This window comes from Mobula birostris, chromosome 9 (genome assembly GCF_030028105.1).
Source record: "Mobula birostris isolate sMobBir1 chromosome 9, sMobBir1.hap1, whole genome shotgun sequence".
Classification (NCBI taxonomy): domain Eukaryota; kingdom Metazoa; phylum Chordata; class Chondrichthyes; order Myliobatiformes; family Myliobatidae; genus Mobula; species Mobula birostris.
Window position 1 is genome coordinate 27,329,846 of NC_092378.1, and position 25,875 is coordinate 27,355,720.

General features: G+C 42.6%; 1 protein-coding gene across 1 annotated transcript in view; it reads right to left on the reverse strand.

Annotated features, from left to right (window-relative positions):
• Positions 1–10,825: 10,825 nt before the first annotated feature.
• Positions 10,826–25,875, reverse strand: part of cecr2 (CECR2 histone acetyl-lysine reader) — a 136,147-nt gene continuing 121,097 nt past the window's right edge. The window contains exons 18-19 of the mRNA XM_072269373.1: positions 19,366–19,462; positions 10,826–13,280 (exon numbers count right to left, since the gene is read on the reverse strand). Coding sequence (XP_072125474.1) covers positions 13,275–13,280; positions 19,366–19,462 — 103 coding nt within the window. The 3' untranslated portion in view covers positions 10,826–13,274. The remainder of the gene's footprint in view (positions 13,281–19,365; positions 19,463–25,875) is intronic.

Here is a 25,875-nt window from a genome sequence, read left to right on the forward strand (position 1 = left end):
AAGCCTGCACCGCCATTCAGTATGATCATGGCTGATCATCCAACTCAGAACCCTGTACCAGCCTTCCTCCCATACCCCCTGATCCCTTTAGCCACAAGGGCCATATCTAACTCCCTCTTAAATGTAGCCAATGAACTGGCCTCAACTGTTTCCTGTGGCAAAGAATTCCACAGATTCACCACTCGCTGTGTGAAGAAGTTTTTCCTAATCTTGGTCCTAAAAGGCTTCCCCTTTATCCTCAAACTGTGACCCCTCATTCTGGACTTCCCCAACATTGGGAACAATCTTCCTGCATCTAGCCTGTCCAATCCCTTTAAGATTTTATGTTTCAATAAGATTTATGCTCATAATCTATACACCCCCCACCCCTCCCTGTTTCACCTCTCACCTTGCGTTTCTTCCTCCCCTACCCCACCTTCTAACTCTGAGTCTTCATCTTTTTTCCCAGGGTCTCGGCCCGAAACATCGACTGTACCCTTTCCCATAGATGCTGCCTGGCCTGTTGAATTGCTCCAGCATTGTGTGTGTGTTGCTTGGATTTCCAGCGTCCTCAGATTTTCTTTTGCATATTGTTATGCTTTATTGTTTCCAACAAGTTCACCATTGTTTTCCATTATATCACTACACCATGCTATCACTCTTTTAGGCTGGTTTGAAGATGTACTGAATAGAAATGGCTTCCTCGCAAATTTAGTTAATAGATACATTGCATTTTAATGCCTCTGCATGCCTTGCTTCTTGGAATCTCCTTCAAGCAAGAGGGAGGAAGTTGGCTGTTGTGCTGCTGTTCCATTTGTGCTGGTTCTATTGTGATACCCTATTGAAGTGGTCACTGAATTTCAAGTATAGCTATCACAAGGAAAGGCTCCCGTATTGAAGAGTCAAGTCCACCCTGCTCCCAGCTGGCACTTACTGTACCTTCCACCTGAGAGACCTCACATTACCAGAACACCTTGTTATTGAGACTGATGCAATAGGTATATAAAGTTCACTGTATGTGCAATCTGTACATTTCTACATACATGATTTCCTGATTTCAAATACCTGTGAACCATTGGGGCACCATGGTAGCATAATAGCAGTTAGCGTGATGGTATTACAGCATCGGAGTTCAATTTGGGCGCCGTCTGTAAGGAATCTCTGTACGTCCTCTGCTTGGAACGCGTGGGTTTTCCCCGGGTGCTCCGGTTTCCACCCACAATCCAAACACGTACTGGGTATGTTAATTGGTTATTGTAAATTGCCCCATGATAAGGGTAGGGTTAAATCGGTGTTGTTGGGGATTGCTGGGTCAGCTGGGCTGGAAGGGCCCTCTAAGTAAATAAATAATTTCCCCTCCCCATTAAACCAAACATTACTGGCACATATGCAAATATACTGTGATAATCATGCAATAACTATACCAGCATTTAATCATATCTTAAAATATTCCTTTACATATGTGAAATGTAATTGCATATAATCAAAACAAGATAGGCTATTTGGCCCTTCACTTCTGCTAGTACAATTCAACAAGGTCATCTTCTCTGCACCACTTTCCCATACTGACTCCATATCCCTTGATATTTACAACTCTACTGATCTCTTTCTTCAATATATTCAGACTGAGCCTTCACAATCTTCTTGGATAGTGAATTCCAGAGATTCAACGCTGACTGGTGAAACTTCTCAACTTTGTCCTAAATAGTCAATGCTATTTTGATATTGTGATGCCTGGCTTTGGACACACTATTTGTTAGATGCATTTTTAAGATGGATTTAAATTGATTAGTTTCTCTGTATTTGCAAAGTACAAATGAGTCATAGGACAATAAGCATTTCTTCATTCTTCATCTCCAAGAAAATAATGTTTATGGAGAACTTTTTCAAATACGTCAGGTGCCTTTCAGTAACTCATTGTAGAGACTCCGCTTCTTTTACAAAGTTAAACAAGGGCAATGATTGGATTATACCTAGCTTCACAGTATGTACTCCTGAAGTGCTAAGTTTTGTGTCAGGAGTGCTCCATTAACTGAACCACACCATCACTAAACAGTTTATTCTGGTTGCTGAAATGTTGCTTGATGCAGTTTATTTACTGATGAAACTAATATCCACACCTTTGTTGCCTTCAGCCAGAACCTCCAAAGCACTGCTGCTGGCCAATCTCATTAAAAACCTTTGCAGACAAGAACTCTAATGCCCAAGATTTCATATGAATTGGCTATTACCCAGGCTCTCAATGTGCTTTGACATTCAATAAGATCATGATTGATTTGTGTAATCTTAAATTCACATCTATTTCTGGCAACCTTTTGTCCTTGTCAAGAATCTTTCTACCTCTGCCTGAAAAATATTCAAAGATAGCACTCATCATCCTTTGAGCCAAGTGATTACCAAACAATCATTTCATTTTAAATGGGCAACCCTATGTTTCTAAACAGTAAACCCCAAGTTCTAGATTCTACCATGGGAGGAAACATCCTCTCTCTGCATCCACCCTATCAAGGTCTCTGAGATTCCTAGGAGTTTCAATCTAGCCCACACCTTCTCCTTTAAGCTTCAGCCCTTCAGCAGATACACGGCCATCCTGTCCAATCTTCCCTCAGCAGATGCTCTGCTTGTTCACCTATCAATCCTGTGTGTGCTTTCCAGTTATGTATGCAATGCTTTTGATTTTAATATCCTCCCTTGCCTTCGACTTTTTATGTTCTCTCCCCTCATATCTCTCCCAATGACACAATTGTAAAATTTTACAAACTCCTGCAATTCTGCTATCCTGGCCATCTGACCTTAATTGCATCACCAGTGAATATACCTTCAGTGGCTAATAATTTCCAGAAAAAAACCGTTAAATCATATGAGTTAGAAATTCTTGTCCCATAAAAAATGTACTAAAATGACAAGGCACAGGGAACACATCCATGTTAACGTGCAACTTTCAGAGGTACGTGTAAATACTTGCATTCTTTGGGGGCACCAATTACAATTTTTTCTATTAACATTACTAACATGGCATGAATAACATGGGATTAGTGCAAGTGGATGTTTGACGCTTGGCACAGACACAATGGGCCTTATAGGCCCCTGAACATAGCCAGGATGTGGGATGCAAGTTCCAATGGGAGATAGAAAAGGCATTTAATAAGGTCAATGTTATGATAGACGTGGCAGATTTCAATTTGCAGGTAGACTGGGGAAAATCAGATTAGTGCTGGATCCCAAGAGAGGAAATTTGTTAAATGCCCATGAGATGGCTTTTTTAAGAGCAGCTTGTGCTTGAGCCCACTATGAGAAACACAATTCTGGATTGGGTGTTGTGTAATGAACCAGATTTGATTAGAGAGCTTAAGGTAAATAAACCCTTAAGAGGCAATGATCGTAACATGTTAGAATTCACTGCAATTTGAGAGGGAATAGATAAAGTCAGATGTGTCAGTATTACACTGAAGGGAAATACAGAGGCATGAGAGAAGAGCTGGCCAGAGTTGATTGGAAGGGGCCACTAACAAGGATGATGGCAGGACAGCAATGGCTGGAGTTTCTGGGGTCAATTCAGAAGGTGCAGGATAGATATATACCAAAGATGAAGTAGTATTCTAAAGAGAGGATGAGGCAACTGTGGCTAGCACAAAAGCTAAAGAGAGAACATATAAGAGCGAAAATTAGTAGGAAGTCAGAGGAAGAGGGCAACCAAAAAAAAATACAATGAGAAAAGATGAAATATGAAGGTAAGCTAGTATATAAAATAATATAAAAGAGGATACCAAAAGTATTTTCAGAAATATAGAGAGTGAAAGAGAGGCAAGAGTGGATAATAATACTGGAGAGGTAGTAATGGGAGACAAAGGTGGAAAAATTTTACATATCTTGCACCTTTCTTCATTATGGAAAACACTAGAAGTGTGCCAGAAGCTCAAGTGTCAGGAGGCAGAAGTGAGTGTAATACTAAGAAAAACATCCCTTTCGTCTTACTGACATTGGATGCAAGTTTGTTGCTGCGACACCACTCAACTAGCTGATAAATCTTGCTCCTATTTGCCCTCTCATCTTCATCTGAGATTCTACTAACAATGGTTGTATCATCATCAAATTTATAGATGGTATTTGAGCTATACCTAGCCACACAGTCATGGGTATAGAGAGAGTAGAGCAATGGGCTAAGCACACACCTAGTGATGATCGTCTGCAAGGAGGAGATATTATCACAAATCAGCACAGATTGTGGTTTTTTGGTGAGGAAGTCAAGGATCCAATTGCAGAGGAAGGTACAGAGGCCCAGGATCTGTAACTTATCGATCAAGATTGTGGGAAGGATGGTGTTAAATGCTGAGCTATAGTCAACGAACAGCATCCTGACATAGGTGTTTGTATTGAACAGGTGATCTAAGGCAGTGTGAAGAGTCATTGAGATTACATCTGCCGTAGACCTATTGTGTTCGCATTCATTATTAAGGGTTCTTGGAGGCACTTGATAAAATAGGCCAAAGTCAACATGGTTTCCTCAAGGGGAAATCTTGCCTGACAAACCTGTTAGAATATTTTGAGGAAATAACAGGCAGGATAGGCAAAGGAGATTCAGTGGATGTTGTGTACTTTAAGAAGGCCTTTGACAAATTGTCACACAGGATGCTACTTAAGAAGACAAGACCATAAGATACAGGAGAGTTAGGCCACTTCAACCATCGAGTCTGCTCCACCATTTCATCATGGCTGATCCAATTTTCCTCTTGGCCTCAATCTCCTGCCTTCTCCCCATTTCCCTTCATGCCCTGACCAGTCAAGAATATATCTACTTCTGCCTTAAATATCCATAAAGACTTGGCCTCCACAGCTGCCTTTTTGTAAAGAATTCCACAGATTCACCACCCTCTGGCTAAAGAAATTCCTCCTTATCTCCATTCTAAAAGGATGCCCCTTTATTCTGAGGACTCTCCCACCAAAGGAAACATCCTCTCCACAAACACTATATCAAAGCCTTTCACCGTTTGATAAGATTTCATTGAGGTCAACTCTCATTCTTCTGAATTCCAGTGAATACAGGCCCAGAGCCATCAACTGCTCTTCATATGACAATCCATTCAATCCTGGAATCACTTTCATAAATCTCCTTTAAAGCCTCTCCAGTTTCAGCACATCCTTTCTAAGATAAGGGGCCCAAAAACTGTTCACAATACTCCAAGTGAGGCCTCACCAGTGCTTTATAAAGTCTCACCATTACATCCTTGCTTTTATATATATTCTAGTATCTTTTATGCATTTGCCTTCCTCACCACAAACTCAACTTGCAAATTAACCTTTATAAATTAAAGATAAGGGCCCGTGGTATCACAGGAAAGATACTAGCATGAATAGAAGATTGGCTGACTGGCAGGAAGCAAAGAGTGCAAATAAAGGAACCTTTTCTGATTGGCTGCTGCTGACTAGCGGTATTCCACAGGGGTTGGTAGTGGGACCGCTTCTTTACACATTATACGTCAATGATTTGGACGACAGAATTGATAGTTTTCAGGCCAAGTTTGCAGATGATATGAAGGTGGATGGAAAGACAGGTAATGCTGAAGAAGCAGGAAGGCTTCAGGACTTAGACAGATTGGGAGAAATGGCAGATGGAATATAGAGTAAAGAAGTGTCTGGTTATGCACTTTGGTAGAAGGAATAAAAGACATAGACTGTTTTCTAAATGGGGAAAATCAAAGGTGCAAAAGGGACTTTCGAGTCCTTATGCAGAATTCCCTAAAGGCAAATGCAGTATTAGCATTCATTTCACGAGGACTAGAATATAAGAGCAAGGATGTAATGCTCAGTCTTTACAAGGGATTGGTTAGACTGCACATGGAGTATTGTGAGCAGTTTTGGGCCCCTTATCTGAGAAAAGATGTGCTGGCATTGGAGAGTGTCCAGAGGAGGTTCACAAGAATGAGTATTTGATGGCTCTGAGCTGTACTCACTGGAGTTTAGAAACACGGGGGATCTTACTGAAACTATTGATAAACCTAAATAGAGTGGGTGTCCTGTAGTGGGGCAGTCTAGGACAAGAACACACAGCTTCAGAAGGATGAAAGTTTAGAACAGAGATAAGAAGGAATTTGTTTAGCCAGAGGGTGGTAAATCAGTGAAACTCTTTGCCTCAGTGGTGTATCTAAGGTATGGCAGTTTCTATCAAAGTTAGACAAGCCATCCTTGGATAGTGAAAAAAGAATTTTCTTCAGATGTATGATCTGTTTTTGATTATCATGGGTGAGAAGCACTAGGATGGCCTTATTTCACAGCATTGTATAAGAAGACCATGAAACGTTTCTTCACAAAGAAGGAAAGTGGAGCTGAAGGATGAAAGAGACGAAAGTTGGAGGCGGAGGAAGCCAAGAAGTCGAGCAAGTTCTGCATACCCTTCTTTGAAAAGCCCAGAACAAGTAGTTCGACACGTTCCACAGAGTTGCCTGCACCTGCTACGTTTGTTAGAATCTGAAGGTGGATCAAGTACAAATGCATCACAAACCAAAGAGGAGGTCAAGTCAGGAGTATGACGAGATTAAGAGTGAGGCTGCCACATGGACATGACAGGAGGGGAAGACAATGATGGTGGTGGCGGTGATGTTGAGTTTATTGACGAGATTGAACCCAGTGAACTGGATGGTGTCAAAGAGCCTCAGACTGTCATACCAGAAGTGATTGAACAGCATGACATTGGACTTCTGAAGTTCGACAAGGATACTGGAAGAGCAGTTCTGTCTGACACGTTGAGAACAGAAATAATAAAGCTGGGTTCGAAGTATTTCCAGAACAGTGAGGGGCCTTTTCTACCAACAAATAAACACAAAATACTCCGCAGATGCTGGGGTCAAAGCAACACTCACAACACGCTGGAGGAGCTCAGCAGGTCGGGCAGCATCTGAGGAAACGTCGACTCATCATTTCCACGGATGCTGCCTGACCTGCTGAGTTCCTACCAACAAATAACCGCTCAATGAGCAAAACTTGGTTCAAGAGGAAATTGAGAAATGGTCGTGGTGAGGAAGTGACTCGCTCATGGCTGTCTATTCCCCTTCTAAAAAGTCTGTATTTTGTATCTGTTGTTTTCTCTATTCCCGGTCAGACCATCAATCCTCATTGGAGCAGGAAAGTGGATTCAACCAGTGGAAAGCACCTGAAAGGATTAGTGTTCATGGAAATGCCAAGGATCATCAGGAATGCTTCACATAGTGGAAAGAAACTTAGCTGGAAACAGAGGAGTTATTGACGCGGTATTTCAGTCACAGATTGAGAAGGAAAAGCAGAAGTGGCGTGATATCTCGACGAGAATCCTTCACTGCATAAAATTCCTTGCGACTCAGAACCTGGCTTTGCGAGGACACAGGGAGTCACTTCAGCTAGATGATGACTCCAATGTGGGAAGTTTGCTTGGCTTACTGAAACTACTGGCCATCCTTGACCCTGTCATAAAAGAACACCTCATTCATTTGGAAAGTCATCCTGGATCCACATCTTATCTTTCATCGGGTGTCCAGAACGAATTCATCCACATGATGGCATCCACTGTTCACCAGAATTTACTGAGAAGCATTCGTAAAGCCAAGTTCTATGGTCTCATGTTCGACTCGACTCGACTCGACTCCTGATCAGGCACACCATGAGCAGATGTCAGAAGTAGTGAGGTATGTGGAAGTTGATTTTGAGAGGAAAACAGTCTGTGTTAGGGAGTCCTCCCTTGGTTTTATCCAGATAAGCCAGAAGGATGCTGAGAGCTTGGTTGAAGACATCTTGAAACAGCTAGAGCAGGACGAAATGGAGCTACAAGATTGTCAGTCACAGTGCTATGACAATGATGCTGTGATGGCTGGACACAAGAGTGGTATTCATCAAAGAATAAGTGAGAAAAACAACCTGGCAGTGTTTGTGAATTGCAACAATCACTCACTCAACTTGTTGGGTGTACATGCAGCCAAGCAGGATACAATGATGGTCATGTTTTTTGGAACCATCGAAGTTCTCTACGTGTTTTTTTCTCATTCAACACAGTGCTGGGAAAAACTCAAAAACGCCGTGCCTGTGGTTGTTCAGTCGGAGTCCGAAACCAGGTGGAGTGCAAGGACAGAAGCAGTGAAGTCCGTCAACAAGTACCTTGAGGAGATACTTCAAGTTCTCCAGGACATGATAGACAATGAAAACGAGACCAGTGAAACAAGAAGTAACGCAAGGCAGCTGTACAACTGCATATTGAGTTACGATTTTCTGATTTTTCTAGGATTTTGGAACAAAGTACTCATTCGCATTGACCGTATTCAAAAGAGACTGCAGGATCCTAGCATGAACTTCCACGATGCTGCCCTGGATTTGAAAGCCCTCTGAGATCATTTTTATGATGAAAGGGAAGAGTTGGTCAGTGAGTCACTTTAAGGAGGAGTTGGTCTCTGTCAAGAATGGAATATTGAAGTTGAAAGACATCAGAAACGAAAGAAACGAACAACTGATGAGGACGAGAGATGCTGGGTTAACAGCTAAGGAGGAAATGGAAAGAGTCATGAAGGGAACACTCGACCATCTTCACAAAGAAATAGACGAAAGGTTCACTCGTTTGCACGACACTGACGCCAAGTCTGGGTTCCTTCTCGATGTCGAGGGACTGTGTTATGGCGCTGACAGCAACGACCTAAAGAAGAAGTGCGAAAATCTCGGTGAATTGTACAGCTCTGATGTTGATGGACAGCAGCTGTATGAAGAAATTTTGGATTGTAGAATGTTGCTACCAAGGCGGGTCAACATGAAAATATCAAAACTTGAAGAGTTTCTCGAGTTTATTGTTAGTATAGAGATGAGAGCGTCTTCCCCAATCTTCACATTGCTATTCAGATAATGCTAACCATCGCAGTTTCCATCACCAGCTTTGAGAGATCAGTCAGCAAGTTAAAACTAATACTTTCGTATTTGAGAGCCTCCATGGATCAAGGCAGACTCTGTGATCTTGCTCTGCTGAGTGTAGGAAGAGAAGAAACTGAAAAAACTGACTTTGATCACATCATAGACCAATTTGCATCAGTGAAAGCAAGGAAGGTTCAGTTATTATTTTCATGTGGTGCCATAATTTGTTAATTAAAAGATTAACGAGCTTGACTTGTATTTTTGAGCTCTGATATTATGATAAAGTTACCTTAATGACGGGTGTCAGATGTTTGGACGGGGCGCAATTTCAGTGCTTGTCATAGGCACTGTTTTCTGTAGATACGCCCCTGGTCACTGGGTACATTTAAAGTGGAAGTTGATATGTTCTCGATTAGTCAGGGTATCAGAGGTTACAGGGAGGAGGCAGGAGGATGGGGTTGAATGAGATAACACATCAGCCATGATGGGTGAATGGCCTAACTTTGCTCCCATGTCTTATGGTCTGCTCAGTAGAATGAAGAGAACAGTGCTTTTCAGGATCACCCAGCCTGGATTTGGCACATTGCACCTCTAGCTTAATAGAATGAGCGATATTTCAATTTGCATCATGAATATATTCTTTACAAATGTAATACTCATCAGATTTCCTCATTTCTAGGGTGCAGATCCAGAGACACACGTCCAGCGTTCATGCTTTCCCAAATGATGTACCTTTATGTACAAGTGGACTATTGAGGGAAAAGTAAAGAATTAAGACCAGAGCAAATATTTTCTAATCCACATTTTCCATAACAATTCAACTTGGGGTAAGAGACAGTGTGCAAAGTTATTCCCAAACAGATGTTCCCTTCCTCCCAGTGATACAAAACTCATCCCAGCGAGAAACAAAGTGCTATAAGTAGTGTAGCAGGCCAGGCAGAAGCTGTGGTGAGAAATACAACAAACATTTTAGATTGATCACCTTTCATCGAAACTGCTCAGCCTTGCTCGGGTGAGATCAGTTCACCATCAAACAAACCTTGTACGATAACAAAGGGTCAATGTGCATTGTAGTCTGAGACTAAAGTGCCCGTAACAAAGAAATTCTCAAAACATAAGGCTGGTGGATGAATTAATCGATCATTGGTCATCCTTCCCATGAAATAAATAGGAAAACAGAACTGTTGGCAAAAGACAGACAAGTAGATTTATTGAATAAGCTATGGCCTATTTTTAAAAACTTTTTTTTTCTCTTCCCTTAAACATTCTGTATCACTCTGTGGACTTTAATTATCAATGTGACTTGTTCCTCCATCAGCTGACCTTGTATCTTGGTCCTGTAATTTTCCCCTCTCCCTCCTTTGGAGCACATTACACTCTGTACAACAGTTTCCTTCACGGTGGGAGCTGTGATTGCGTAATCACTGAGACTGCACCCCGTCATCATTGTGCAACATTATATTCCTGGTTCGGGTCTGGACTAATTGCTTTGATTTTGCCTTTTTGGCAGTATTCACTCTGTACTTTATTGGCTAAGAAACTCAATTCTTCTCAAAACACACCCTCACATAGACTGAGAAATCTAAGGCAGACAATGTTGCATTTTGAGTCAATGTTCATCGTGCAGTGACATACTGTGCACCCAAAAACTGACAGGGAGCTGAGGGAAGCACAGAACTTGAAACAGTGCATGAGGTAGCAGAATTGGGGTGGTAGGGAGGATACAGAATTCAGTAAGTGTACACCGCATGGTCTTTTAATTGTTCGGAGGAAATATAATGCAACTTAATAATGTAGCATCCAGGTTTGAAGAATCTCTTAAAACTACTTTTATTCAGCATACCGACATGACCAAACTGATTCAAATAAACGTTCTGCTGTCTGAAACAGAGATAAGACTCCACTACACCAAGGTTTTCAAACATTTATTCTAAGTATGTACAATATAGAAAATAGCAAATTCATATGGAAAATAATCTATGTCTGTCAAGCAACAATAAAAATGTTTTCTTACATAATAAGGGCCCTAGTACAGAAGAACTGAGGTATGTGTCACAACTGTAACCAAAGTGACTTGACATTGCATTTCATTAAAAAATTTCAACATATACAAAATATAAAGTACAAATAAATAGGTTTCATGTTTCCCAGCATCTAGTGCCTTGGACAAGAGTAAAATACTGGCTGTAGCTAGTGCAGGCTTGATGGAAGACTGCAGGACTGACAGTCTGAGGTATGTCTTTGTCTCTTGTACAATTAAAAATGGCTAAAAAAAATTGTCTGATCAAAGATCAACAATTGTTGGGAGTGTTTCAACTGGGTGTTATCATAGCTGCCTCCAGACAAGAAAAATAAACATTTATATAATGTTAGACTTCGGGTAAAAGAAAATGATGTGGTTATTGCTGCATAGATTTTCCACGGTTTCTGGAAGCAACTTGACTAACCACAAAGAGAGACAAATCTAGAAACAGGGTCCAATGCACGTTCATAGTTATCAATTTCTATGCTGGTCTCCAGAAGGTGCCTATATTAGTGTCAACTTGGCTCAGTGGTTGCTTTGTAATGAAGTTAGAAGATTGTGGGTTCAAGCCCCACCATAAGACCAGAGGAAGTGATCTGGACTGATGCTACTTACTGAAGCACTGAGGAGTGCTGCAGTGTTGGAGGTCCCAGCTTTTCAATAAACAGACACCAAATGCTTAGAATAGATGAATGCAAGTGATCCTCTGTCCTTAAAGGGGAACAGGATCTTTTGGTGCCCTGGCCAACATTTCTCCCTCAACCATCATCACTACAACAGGTCATTTACCTTGTTGCTGGGTGTAGGCCTTGCCGTGTGCAAATTCACTGCCATGTTTGCCTACAAAACAACAGTGACTACATTTTAAAAAAAACATCATTGGCTGCAAAGCACTTTGGGACATCACAAAAAAAATAGAAAATTACCAAAATTAAAAATAAATTCCATTATTTTGAACTTATCTACTGGTGGTGATTCTTGGTACCTGAAAAAAATGGCAATTTTCAAAACCGAGCACGAGCATCATGGATGCCAAGAGAAGTCTGATAACCTGGTCCGAATCTGCCCTCCAAGAGTTTCATAGGCTGACTTTGCTATGTTCCAGCCCAGAATATTCAAATTCTTCCCCTCTACAATGACATATTGCATACTCTTCAAGACGGGGGGGATGGCATAATCAATGTACTGATGATACACTTGCATTTCCTGTCTGTGCAAGTCCTTTTTTACGCACATCACATCCCACTTTGTGGAAACTAGCTCACAACCAGTTGCCTTGTAGGTAATCTCTAATGACTACATACAAATGGCATTTTACCGAGGTTTAGTGGGTCGCTAGTTGTACTGATTAAGGAGCGCACAGGAGGGCAGTTGAAAAGACAGTAGTAATAAATAATATAACCAATCACCTTTTCTTTACAATTGACAAATCTGACATGTGAGAGCCAAAGAAATGGAATAATGGGAGAAAAATCTGAATTAACTGACTAATACCCATATCAACAAGGTTTATTAAAAACAAAATTTTACACACATAACCTGTGATAGATGTTGTGTTTTCAAGGCTGTAATTACCTTTGAGCTGCTGATTGCATCCAACAGCAGTAAATGACCTATAGCCTAAACCACATCTTTAATCCCAGTTGATTTATACATACAGGAACTAAAGAGTTTTGCTGGTGAACCTGTATCAAATATTTTAAATAAAATAAAGTTTATTTTTGTGTTGTCTCGGGTCTCCTACTAAGATTTATCACATCTGGTATAGTCACTGCAAACAAACCTGAGACTGGAGATTAAATATTACAATTTCAGCAGCAGAGAACACATCAAAATGTTACAAAAACAGCAAAGACAACTTTAAACAAAGAAATGTAGAACAACAAACATTCTGTGCATCAGTGCAGAATGGTTCTCATGTCAACAATTTAGTGTGTCAACTGTAACATTATAGAATAAAGCAGGGAAAAATATACAGAACTGAAATGAAAGCTGGCTTCCCTGCAACTAAACTACTGCATCACAAAATACTGTGGCTGAATGTATGGTAACAGGGTTAACTGCCACAGAAAACTTCCAAAATTAGTCTCAATTTGTTAAAAGGATGCTTGGGTATCTCAATGCAGTGCCTCATCCATAAGATATTGCTCACCTGGCTGCTACCTGTTTATGAATACATTCAACAGACTAGAGAAAAAGGCATCATTTATTCTTGTAAACCAGTTTTAACCAAATCGCTACACAGATAGAAATGCTACAATTTAAAGTACAATTCTTTTTTTTTACACCTGAGTTTCTCATAATACCTATTAAAAAATGAAAAATTGCATCTACCCATCGAACTAGAACACTGAAATGCTGTCACAACAATGTCCTCTTAGATCTTGGCTCCATTTGTGATCATCCATCTTGTTCATTTCTGGTGGGATAGGAAAGGGCATCAGCGTTAACCCAATACAAACACAAGTAAATAAAGGCTATTTAGTACTATGCACAAACAAACAGTATCAGAATCAGGTTTACTATCACCGGCATACGTTGTGAAATTTGTTGTCTGTGCGGCTGCAGTACAATGCAATACATAACAGAGAAAAAACATGAGTTACAAGTTATTTTTTTTTAATAATATATATACACACACACATTAAATAGTTAAATTAGTATGAAATAATTTTAAAAGTAGTGATAAAAATACAAAAAAGTTAATTGGCAATTTTGCCAGAAATAAACTATGCAAAGTACAAAATATACAATTATCTGTACACACACACACCTGTACAGTTCATATAGAACAAAAACAAACAGCCTTCAATGTAATTTAATCCAAACTTTGAAATAGCATCTCCATTTTAGAGCTAACCTAACTTTGCATATTTTTCCGTTTTGGCAACAGCACTAACCCTTCCTCAGGTAAAAGCCATCACTGCTAAAATAGGGTCTTGTTAAAGAAAAAATGTTTTTGTTTTGTTAGTATATTTCTTCCCTGTGAACAGAATGGTCCCTGTTATAACAGCAGCCTCATGCCTTTCAATATGTACCACATTGGTTGGAAAATCCTTGGACTATTTGAGGTGCTGGAAGTAACCTTAAGTGCAAGTTTTTCATTCCTTATACTATAGAATTAAAAAAAAATTGTCTGCCTCTACCATGTTGCATTTCAAAAAGTATTCCTAGAAGATGAGTAATTTTAAAAGGAACTGTGGTAGTGACACGACTCTAAACAAATGTGGACATTTATGTAGCCCCCCCGGCCACCCTCAGGGTCGCTCGGCTCGCTGTCGTCTAGGGAAACAGCCTCGGCCCCGCCAAACTGGGTAATTCGTTTGTGTGGATGCTGTGTGAGGTACCCCACCCCGCCCAAATAACAGACATTACACCAGATGCAATTAAATGATTTACAGTTTATAGATATTACTGGAACTATATAATTAAAAGAGAATAAAATATAAAAGGAAAATAAAAGGCACCACACTTATCAAAGCTCAATCTCTTCGTGCACAAAAACCGTTGGAGCTCAAGGACCTTCTTCTTCACCCTGTGACCCCTCGGACCACCTCCACCGGCCGCCTGGGACCAACAACGGTGGTCGACCAGACGCTCTACACGAGTCCGAGTCCGTCTCCGTGCCGAACGTCCCGCTCGGGGTCCGACCCCGTTAGCGGACTCACAGCACCTGGTCCATCCTCTGTCTCGCTCTCCCGCCTTCTCCCCAAAACCCCGCGCATACAGTATCTTCAAATATACCAAAACCACAACAACTATCCCAATTGGTTAATAGCACCCTCTTATCACCCTCTAAACCACAATAAGCTGCTAGCGCAAACTTTCTCAGCGTTAAAGCACAACAAAGCCGCATTCCCCAGATTAACATAACAAAAACGCCATTTTAATTAGCCTTCGCAGTAACATAAAAATCGAAACCCCCTTACACTCTCCCCCCACCAAATAAAGTCATGTTCTCATGACTTCTAAATAACTCGCCACCGAGTCCTACAGACACACAACACACACATACACAGATACACACAGTGACAGTGCTCCCCAAACAGTGGATCTTACTCCCGTCCCATGGGCGCTAAATAGGCCAACCTATCTGGGAGCTTCTTAACCCTCTGAGACCTCCGTACCCCCTCACCTAAACCCACAAGGCTCAGACACTACTAGGGATACCTCGGGCCTGCTTGCCAACTCCTCTCTCACTCAGGCCACCACTACAGCTCGGAGCCCGCTGTCCCGTGTCCGGCGCCCTGCCTCTCCTCCTTCCTGATTCTGCCGTAACTCAGACTGCCCACAGCTAGCCCTCCCCACTACACCTGACTCAGTGGGAGAAGGGCCAAAGGTCTCTTCCTCAATCACGGGGAAGTTAGCGAAAGGCAGCATGTACCACATGTGCAGCACATCATCCTTCGAACCCGTATTCTTCCTCATTCCTTCGATCGGTAGCTGCTGTTTGAGTTTCTCCAAACTGAAACATTTAGCTGGGGCTACCCCTTCAGCCTCCTGCAGTCGAGACGTCAGCTTCTTCGGGGACTCCTTCAACTCTCGCCACAGCCTCAGCAGTTCTGACTCAGGGTTCCTGGCCATCTCAATCTGGGACGCAGTTACCCCACCAGCTTCTTCCACCCTGACCTGAAAAGCAGCAGTTAAAGGATGTTCAGCCTCCGGTTGTTTCTTCCTGAGGGCGTCTTCCAGGTCAACTTTCAGTTTTTCCACTTCATTTAAACTCGCGATAGTCATCTTCAGGTTCCTTTCAAGCGTCTGCCTCCCTTTTCCGAGATCTGTCCTCCATTTCTTTACCTCCTCGGGAGTGTAGTCAAACTCCCCTCCCTGGGCTCTCGGTTTTCTGTTGACCTTAGTCAGAACACTTCCTTGATCTTCCCCAACTTGTAAATCTTCCAATCTGTTCTGGATGGACGTCTTGAGTTTCTGCTGATCCCTTCGAAGGTGGGTCATTGTTTCTTCTCACTGGATTAATTCATCAGTATATGACCGCAGTGCGGTGCAAATCCCCTCTCTTCCCTGTGTCTCATTCAGATTGACGACCTGGGTTTCCATCCCCCGGTCCACCACCGTCTGTCCCAACACCAGGAAGTTCAACTGGTATGTCGGGTCATTTTCCTCACATTGCACCAAACTCCTCCACATTTGACACTTCGCTTCGGTCGCCCGGGCTCAGCCACTCGCCTTGCCTCATAGTCCCCCCAGGCGAATCCAAGCTCTACGCAGTCATCCACATACGTCAAAACTCCACACACCTTCACTTCCCCCATGGTTTTCCTCATGCCCCGCGGGAAGGATGCAGGGGCTCCGGATATGCCCTTGGGCATCTTTTCGGATCGGAAGAATCCTAGGGAACTAGTAAAGGCCATCTTCGGCTCAACAGCCGCACTCCTCGGGATCTGGCAACATCCACCCCTCAGATGCAGCACATTAAACCACGTCGCATCATCCACACACACGCTGCCTTCATCTTCCATGCCGCCAGGGTCCAGTTGCCGTGACCTCTCTCTCACTGAGGTGTCTTCAGCGGTCAACTCCCCTCCCTCGTGGTGGTTCGGAGCATCTACTAAGAGGGTCTCACCCTCAGCTACTTTCCCCAAGCCGTACCACCGCTGGGTCTCGTTTAAATTCGGTACCGGCTCAAGGCTGCTACACACGTCCTCAGAAGCAACTCGACACGCTGGGTGCCCATACAATGCCCCCATGAACTCCAGGGTCATTAACCAATCATCGTCTTCTGGATAACTACTGCCACTAGTACCCAAAGTCTCTGGTGCCCTTGCAGTTGTCAAGGGTAAATGCTTCAGACAGCGGTTGTAAAACGAACTGTCCAACAACTTGACCTGTGCCCCGGGGTGAAGGATGGCTTTAGAATCGCTTCCCTCCATCCATAACGTCACCCTGGGGCGTGGTCCCTCTAAGCCTTCAGGAATAGGGTCTTTTCCTTGCGGAAGTTCAGTGGTACATTGCTAGGATCGTGCTTCCCCAGAGACCGCAGGCCGTTCCCCCACTGGGCCTCCACTAAGTTTCCTGACACCTCTCTGATCAGCTGAACAACTGATCCCCTGAAATGATCCCCCTGGCACTACAAGCAATTTAGCCGCCCTCCTCGCCAGAGAAGGCACACTGAAAACTCCCCCCCCCTTTCAAATAACTGACAGCTGTCACTATGGTGTAAGTGAACCTGACAGCTCTAACACCGTCACCAGCCCGCTACTCAAACTTTCAACCAATCCCTGTCGCTCTCCCTCAACCGAGCACTGCCACTCATCTGACAACAGAGATCTGCTCCGCCCCTCTTGGGGTGGACACTATCCCAAACGCCAGGCAGAGCCTGTCAGAGCTAGAACATTTATTCGCAGACTCTACCTCCAAATCAGACCACTCTTTCCTCTCTCTCCCAACTGCATGGACAGCCCCGAGTGCCACCTCTAACTCGTCAATGCTAGTCTGAACTCGAACAAAGACTGCACCCACAACGCATACAGCAATCAACAGCAAATAACCCACAGAGACACACATTACAGATTTAAACAGGGCACCCACACAGCATACCAACAGACTCAAGCATCCCGGACAAAGCCCCCACAATGTAGCCCCCCCGGCCACTCTCAGGGTCGCTCGGCTCGCTGTCGTCTAGGGAAACAGCCTCGGCCCCGCCAAACTGGGTAATTCGTTTGTGTGGATGCTGTGTGAGGTACCCCACCCCGCCCAAATAACAGACATTACACCAGATGCAATTAAATGATTTACAGTTTATAGATATTACTGGAACTATATAATTAAAAGAGAATAAAATATAAAAGGAAAATAAAAGGCACCACACTTATCAAAGCTCAATCTCTTCGTGCACAAAAACCGTTGGAGCTCAAGGACCTTCTTCTTCACCCTGTGACCCCTCGGACCACCTCGACCGGCCGCCTGGGACCAACAACGGTGGTCGACCAGACGCTCCACACGAGTCCGTCTCCTCGCCGAACGTCCCGCTCTGGGTCCGACCCCGTTAGTGGACTCACAGCACCTGATCCATCCTCTGTCTCGCTCTCCCGCCTTCTGCCCCAAAACCCCGCGCATACAGTATCTTCAAATACACCAAAACCATAACAACTATCCCAATTGGTTAATAGCACCCTCTTATCACCCTCTAAACCACAATAGGCTGCTAGCGCAAACTTTCTCAGCGTTAAAGCACAACAAAGCCGCATTTCCCAGATTAACATAACAAAAACGCCATTTTAATTAGCCTTCGCAGTAACATAAAAATCGAAACCCCCTTACATTTATTTGAAGTTTTACAAAGTTATTGCTGGAACAGAAATATCAAGATCGGAACGACAATACTGGCAAATTAGGGATGTTTACAATCAGCAACAATTATTTCAGGTCCATGTTTAATTGTAATACAAGCACACAAAATTAACTTGGAGCCAGTCTCACGGGGTATTACAATGTAAGATTTGGAATTACCTCCTTGAATGTACCTGCCCCAGAACCTGTCCCTTTCTTTCCCCCCCAAGACAGTATATGTTTAAGATGAGAGGAAAGGAGTTTTAAAGGAGATTTGAGGGTTAATTTCTTTTTAAATACACAGAGAATGATTGTTACCTAGAACAGCCATGGAATCAGATGCAAATGCCAAGTATGCACTTCAGAGGTTTAAATAGACAAGGCATAAAATAGTGTTCTAATGTGGGTAAAAGGGCCAGCATGGACATGGGAGGCCAAAGGGCCTCTTTCTGTCCACCATGACTGAGACTCTAACCAAGAAATGGGCCAGAGAAGGGCATTAGCTAGGTGAAGTTTTGCTGGAGATAAAGAGCATTTGAAGTTTAGAGAGAGAGAATATTTTAGGTAGACATTTCCAGAAGTTACTGGCTGCTAGGTGATAAATTGCAAATAGAATCTAGGTTGACGGAGAGGTGAGGGTTGAAGGTACCAAGATTGAGGTATTGTTTGGTATGGAGGAAGGCTGAGAATCTTAGTTAGAGAACTTGGCATAATACATCGATGAATGTTAAGAATCAAGGATTTTTTTTTAAATCAGAAGAGAGGAGTGACACAAGGACCCAACACAAAATTTCCCAGAGGTGCAGGAAGACAAGGTCACAGTTTAAGGACAGGGACCATGTTGTCACTTAGCAGGTTAACAAAATCCGTATAGGCAGGATGGAGCTGTTCAGGTGGCAAGGCTCTCTGTGATTCCAGAGTAAACCCCTCAGCTACATTCCCAGCCCAGCCTTTGAAAGACTAAATTGACTGATGCTGCAAGGGATTAAAATCCCCTAATTCAGCAGTGTTTTGAGTAAAGCAAGTACAACGGCCGACAGCCAGCAACTGAGCAAAAGATGAAACAAGGTACAACAGCGATCTAACCAACTTTTGTTCCGATATTCAATCGCCCTTAATAGTACTTCATCTTTTGATGAAAATATCTTTCCATTGTTGATGCAGAGTAAAATTAATAACAATTACAAACATTGTACAGGAATGATTTGATTACTCACCTGATCAGCAAATGAAATAGGCATTTTCTGTTCAACTTCCTTTCCCATTTCTGTTCCTGACACTGATTTCTGATACGCATGCTCCTGCCCAGGCATTCTATTGGAAGCAAGCAGCAGATTCAGTGATGTTCCCACACCGGCCCCTCAATTTAGTTCAATACGATTGTGACTGATTCCCCTTTTATGTCCTCAAATCCCTCATCTTTTAAAAAGGTATCAACCTCAAAGTCAGCTCTACTCAGCCAGACCCAGACCCCGAATGCTCCAGCTTGGGCACGGGGGTGGGTTAGTAGTGGAGTTGGATGGGGAGAAAAAGGCACGTGGAATTGCCCCATTCCCACCTGACAGAAAGATGCCTGTAGCTCCTTAGCAGCAGGCCAATCCGTCCCACCCATGCCGGTCTCCCAGATGCTCGTTTGTATGTACAGGCACTCCATCGGCTGGGCAACGGCAAATGAGGGGGGCCTGGAACCTTCTTTATTGATATTATACTGTGTAGTCAGGTACATAGTTAAACAGAAAAGGAAAAGAAGAACGGGAGGCAAAAATAGCCAGTTCTCATTCAAATAGAAACAAAAAGAGCAAATCATCTGAAGTTAGTGAATTTGATATTACGCCCTGCAGACTTCACCATGTCCTGATGGAACAGGAATGTTGTTCCTTGAGTCTACACTGGCCCTGATTGTAACCACATAAACATTTGCTTTTGTCATTACTTGAAAGAAATTTAGCAGGCAGATGTAGCATGCAGAAAATTACCTACAACTGCCTGCACTCCTCCCATCTGTACGCTCACCATTTAGATAACAGTCTATCTTCAAGCTGTTCTTCTTACTAAAGTGCATTCTCCCATTTTCCTACATTAAAGTTCATTTGCCAAGTTTCTTGCTTACTCACTCAATGCATCTACACACGGTTGCGGAGTTCATGGATCCTCCTCCTGGACTTCAATATACTGAGTAAATAATTGTGTACCAAGGACTGAATTTGGAGCTGTACTACAGGTAGATATTTCCAGTCAGAAAAATAGGCCCATTTATTATTACTGAGAAACTTGTACAACTACTGGGTCACAGTGTTTCCCATTCAGGCTCTTAACGAACAGAATCAAGTTTCCTTGATGAAACTGCACTATCCCCAAAGCAATTAACTAATGGTGGCATGACTTTGTAAAGTCACGGTGAGTCCCGATAAAGGGTCTCGGCACGAAATGTCGACAGTTTACTCTTTCCAATAGATGCTGCCTGGCCTGCTGAGTTCCTCCAGCATTTAGCGTGTATTACTTTGACTTCCAGCATCTGCAGACTTTCTTGTTTGTAATTTCCTAAAAGTCTTGTTAATTAAGAGGCCAGGGCCCAGTTTACCCATGCACACTGAAAGGGTTCAATGGCTGGTAAACATGGGCAACAGGCTTCAGAAGTGAAAATGCAGTGTCGTTTCAACACTGCTTTCTGAACAGAACAGAATGAATGAAACTACCATCAGGAATTGATTTGAATGAACAGAAAGTGTCAGCTGGCATGTCTGCAACTATTAAGAGAATGGCGCAACTTCTTTATTCAGTCATGGCTTGTAGGCACCAGCATTTACAGCCTTGTTCCTAGGGGTTTAGGACACAGAACCAGGAGCTGGAGCTGGAACAGGGCAATTGCTCTCTCTGATACTCTGGCATTCACCGAGAACTTTCCACTAGGGCAGAAATGGATTACACAAGGGAACATTAATTTAAGCCTTGTGGGGGGAAGTATAGGGGAATGTCAGAGGTAGGCTTTTTCTCGCACAGAGAGTGGTAGGTGTATGGAACGTGCTGCCAAGGGTGAGAACAGAAGTATTTACATTAGGGACATTTAAGAGACTCTTAGATAGGCACATGGATGAAAGGCAAATGGAGGGCTATGTGAGAGGGAAGGGTTAGATTGATCTTAGAGTAGGTTAAAGGGACAGCACAACACTGTGGGCCAAAGAGAGCTGTGCAGGCCAGTTCATTAGGTATATTTAAAGCAGAGTTAATAGATTATTGATTAGCCAGGGCATGAAGGGATACAGGGAGAAGGCAGGAGATTGGGGCTGAAAAGGAAAAGGCGTAGCAGACTCTATGGGCCAAATGGGTTAGTTCTGTTCCTACATCTTACGATCTCATACAAGGGCCTTCTGTTTTCCTATTTTCTTGAATATTTGCTTTTCCTCCTTTGGGTGAATATTTAATTTTCCCTTATGCTCCCAAAAGCACCAATTTAAGTACGAAGAATCATTAACACAGAATTAACAATAGTCCTGTTCAGTTACCAGCAGATTGTGGCTGTTTTCTATTTAAATTACAGATAAACCCCACACCCCCCCACATTATATAACAGACATTTACCTTCAGAGAATTCACAAAAATTGATATAGAATACGATTTGCTTTCATGGAATTTATGTGGAAAATATAAAAGCAGTACAAAGTTTATATTACTTTAAACTCTCATTTTTTGATGAAAGCTCAGGCAAAAAGTTACGATAAATTGTAATGCAGAGCGACTGCGTTCCTGTGATTTGCAGCTTTACATGCTTTTGCTTACCCCTCTAAGTTAACTATAATCCTTTCTCATCACAAATCTACAGCACTGCGGTGTTCTTCATTTCCATCCTGTTTAACATTTACTAATTTTCTTTCTTCAGTTGACTCTGTCCTCCAGTTCCCTTCCCACCTTCTGATTTCTTTCACCTTTCTGACAGGAGAAGAGTATTTTTCCGTGAAAACTTCTGTTTAATTCTCCGAGCTGGTGCTTGCCTTCACCAGATTGTGCACTATTTAATAAGAGAACGGGCTTTGAGAATTCGATTTCATTGAATGGTCTGTGTCACACTTACAACAGAAGCTGCTTGTTATACTCAGTTCCCAAGCTGGCACATTACACTGTGTCACGGGTAGGGGTCAGTGGGTGCAAAATGGAATATGTGCCAAACATTTCCTGCCCACGCACACTGTGCAAACAGTGTGTATAACATGATAAACATGGGAATGCTTTGGGGAAAAGTAGGTGCAATTGTATTGGGAATGAAAAGATGGCTGAATTGTATGGAATTGTTTGATACCGTGGTTGAACAGAGCATTTTTCAGAGTTGCTTGGCCGCAGCAAAACTCCGATCTTCTGCAGTGCCTTTTGTTTCGATCTGTGAATGCTCCGGCCGAGCTCCTTGAAGTCAGCAGAGTATTTAGGAGGGTGAAGCAAGGCAGCTATATTTCATTTCACCTTCTCCTCCCCATCAGTAAAGGACAAAATTTATAGAACAGGAAATTCCCTGCTATGACCCTATGACATATCAGTCAACTTTCAGCAATCTTGAGATGGTTCCTTTCCTCGTGCCGAAGGAACCACAAGACTGAGGCAGTTGACAATGTCAGCTTTGAACCCTTTAATTACAGAGTGGAATTTATAGACCCTGTGAATTTTATGGCTGTAATTTATAAGCAGTACTTCATCCCCTGTAGGGTAGGTGTTACAGATAGCTGGTAGCCTGCTTGTACCTCACCAGTCCACTCTTTAAGCAAAAGTGTGAACAAATGTCAATATGCTACAACACATGGGGCATGAGAGGTGAAAGAGGAAGGAATTTAGACCAAACCTCCTCATCCAATATCTACAAATCATCTCCAGCAGAGTTTTCTAGCTTATGAGTAGATTCACAGGCATAGTTTAATGGCTTACGTCCCCCATACAGGCTCAGAAATGTTACAGGCAATACACTAGCCAGCTGTTGTTCCAAATGAGACAGTTTATATTGTCGTACACTATGGAGAGAGCTCTTCATGGTCTACATGTGTGAGGATTGCATACCTACACACGTCATTTTTTCTAAATTAATTTTGAAAATTTGCAGTCCGTTATCACCATTCATTCTTTGTATTGTTCTTGCAAGCCAACTTGGCAATGTGTCTGCTGGCCAACAGCCAAGAACCAAGTTCTCCTCACAAAACGATATTCTTGCTATAGCACAATTCTGCTTTACTGACCGCTCAGACCTCATTAACTTCAGTTTCACTGGACCACAGTAATGCGCCATAAATGCCGAATCATCTAGCAGAGAAGTGGTCTTTTGACTAAGTTATACTCATGCCCAACTTGTTGATTCCAGGCAGGGCTCCTTCCCTTTCCTTCCCCACTCAGCTACCAAGAAACACTCTCTGCAAAACCACGTTCTGTATAGACTGACAAGGATCAAACTGCAGTGAGGAGAACAACCACCAGAACACTTACATTCAGCTACAAATCCTCAAACTGGACCATTAATAGGAAATAAAGTGAACTCCGAGGACAGATATTAGAAACAGAAAATGCAGGAAATAAATCAGATCAGGCAGAATCTGCAGAGAGAAATGTTTAAATTTTCACCAAAATTAGAAAAAGTTAAAGATGAAATAGCTATCCTCACAGAAACACAATGAAGTATTAATCGTAGTAATATGAGGGATACGATAAAATACATCTTGCCCTCTCCTTCACTTCCATAATGTCAATGGGGATATTTCCTTGGGGACATTCCACTATAATCTTCCCTACCTTTCAGAACTGCAGAAAGTACATCTGGTCTTTTACCTCCCATTTCTCCCCGCTGCCCAGGACTTCATACACTGCAGGGTGAAATAACAATAGGTATACAGTACAAGCTATACTCTTGCTCACACTACTGACTTCCCTTTGCTGCAGAGCCAACCTGCAGATCTAGTGACATCTTAGTGCAACACGTTTGCAGATGAGGAGCAGCACTTTGCCTTTCTTCTGGCTGCAATGCCGTCTTCCCGACTTAATGGAGTTTTGACGATAGTTATCGTTCTTTTTGTACTTAACTAATGGGTTAAGTACAAAAAGAACGATAACTATCATCAAAACCCATCTCTTGCTTTTTTAAAAAAATCAGTCCTGCCATCACTAAAATTTACCTTGCACTTATCATTCCTTTAGTGATTTACCCTCTCTGCCTACCTTTTTTCCTATGCTTCTTTCCTCCCCCCCGTCTTTTAAATGCAGTTTAAAATTTTTCGCATGTTCCTTTCCTGTTCTAATAAAGTCACTGATTGGAAGTAACAACTTCTCTCTCTGTGGATGCTGCCTGACCCCGCATATATCCAACAACAGGAGTTTTAGTATAAATAGGTTTCAGCCCTCAGCAGCCCTCAACATGAACCAGTTACGATAGAATCAATTAAATATGGTAATTAAAACATTCTAGTACTTTTTCTGCATGCAACATTTCCCCAAGCCTAATTGATTGCTAATCTGTCTAATTTCAGACTATTGGCAGTCCGTGGTTGTTGCTTTTCCTTTTAAAAAAAACTTTTCACTGCAGTTCTTAATAGACCATTTTGAATTCTTACTCCACAAAACATCACTCAGTGACAGAGTATCCATATTGCTTCATTCACTTTGTTGCTTTTACAATCCCATGACAAGAACTGGACCAAAGCACTGCAGAGACAACAGTTAGAACTCATCAAGTGAGTAAAACCAAGACCAACACATTTTCAAAGGTAATCTTTGAATTTTTTTTTAGAACAAATAAAAAATGGAAGTCGTAATATGCCAGCAGTCAGAACACATTCGCAGGAATGAGAACACGAGGACTCAATGCTAAAAGAGATAGTTCTATCATTCTATGTATTACTGACCACTGCTGTGCCTGCAACATGACTGAGGGCTCATTCCTCCGTTGCTGCTTGTACAACATGGGTCTCATTGCAGTATGGCTTAGAGTGCAGTGAGCCAATCTCCAGAATTGTCCAACGCAACACACACACACACACACACACACACACACACACACACACACACACACACACACACACAGTGCGGGAGGAACTCAGCAGGCCAATCCTCCAGAACTGTCTGTGTGGTTTGGGCAGCTTGAGACAAGTGGGCTGAGACGCCGGACTCAGGTGTGGTGTATACTGGCAGGGACGAAGAGTGCAGGTCACCGAGGAGGAACACCTATCCAGCTGTTGACTCAATATGTCAACACAACAGCTGGTTCCTCCTGCCTCTCTCATCACCTCTTATTGGATACATTGGAAACTGTTCTCTTGGCTTCCGTTTGCCTGCATAACTCTCCCCAGTCCAGAAATATCTTGATACTAGGGGCGTAGAATGTTGAGGAACAAAAAAGAAGGGAAAGCAGCAGGTGGGTCAGGGGGTGAGGGTGAGAGTGGGGGTGATCAGGGAAATGTGTCAGCAGACGGTGCAGCAGCAATGGCCCACACTCACCGGGCAGGCAAGGGTAAACTAGAGAGCCCTGCATCTCAGCATTTGCTTTGAAAATATCTGCTCTAATAAACATTTTGGGGGAAAAAAAGACATCCCATGCCAAAAGAAAACTGCAGGAGGAAATCAGGGGGTCAGGCATCGTTTCTGGAGGTGGAGGGATAGTCGATGTTTTGGGTCAGACTCCTGTATCAAGACTCCCGATAACAGCATCATATCTCTGAAATCTCACTTTTATGAGATCTATGGACCAAACAAAGAATTATGCAATT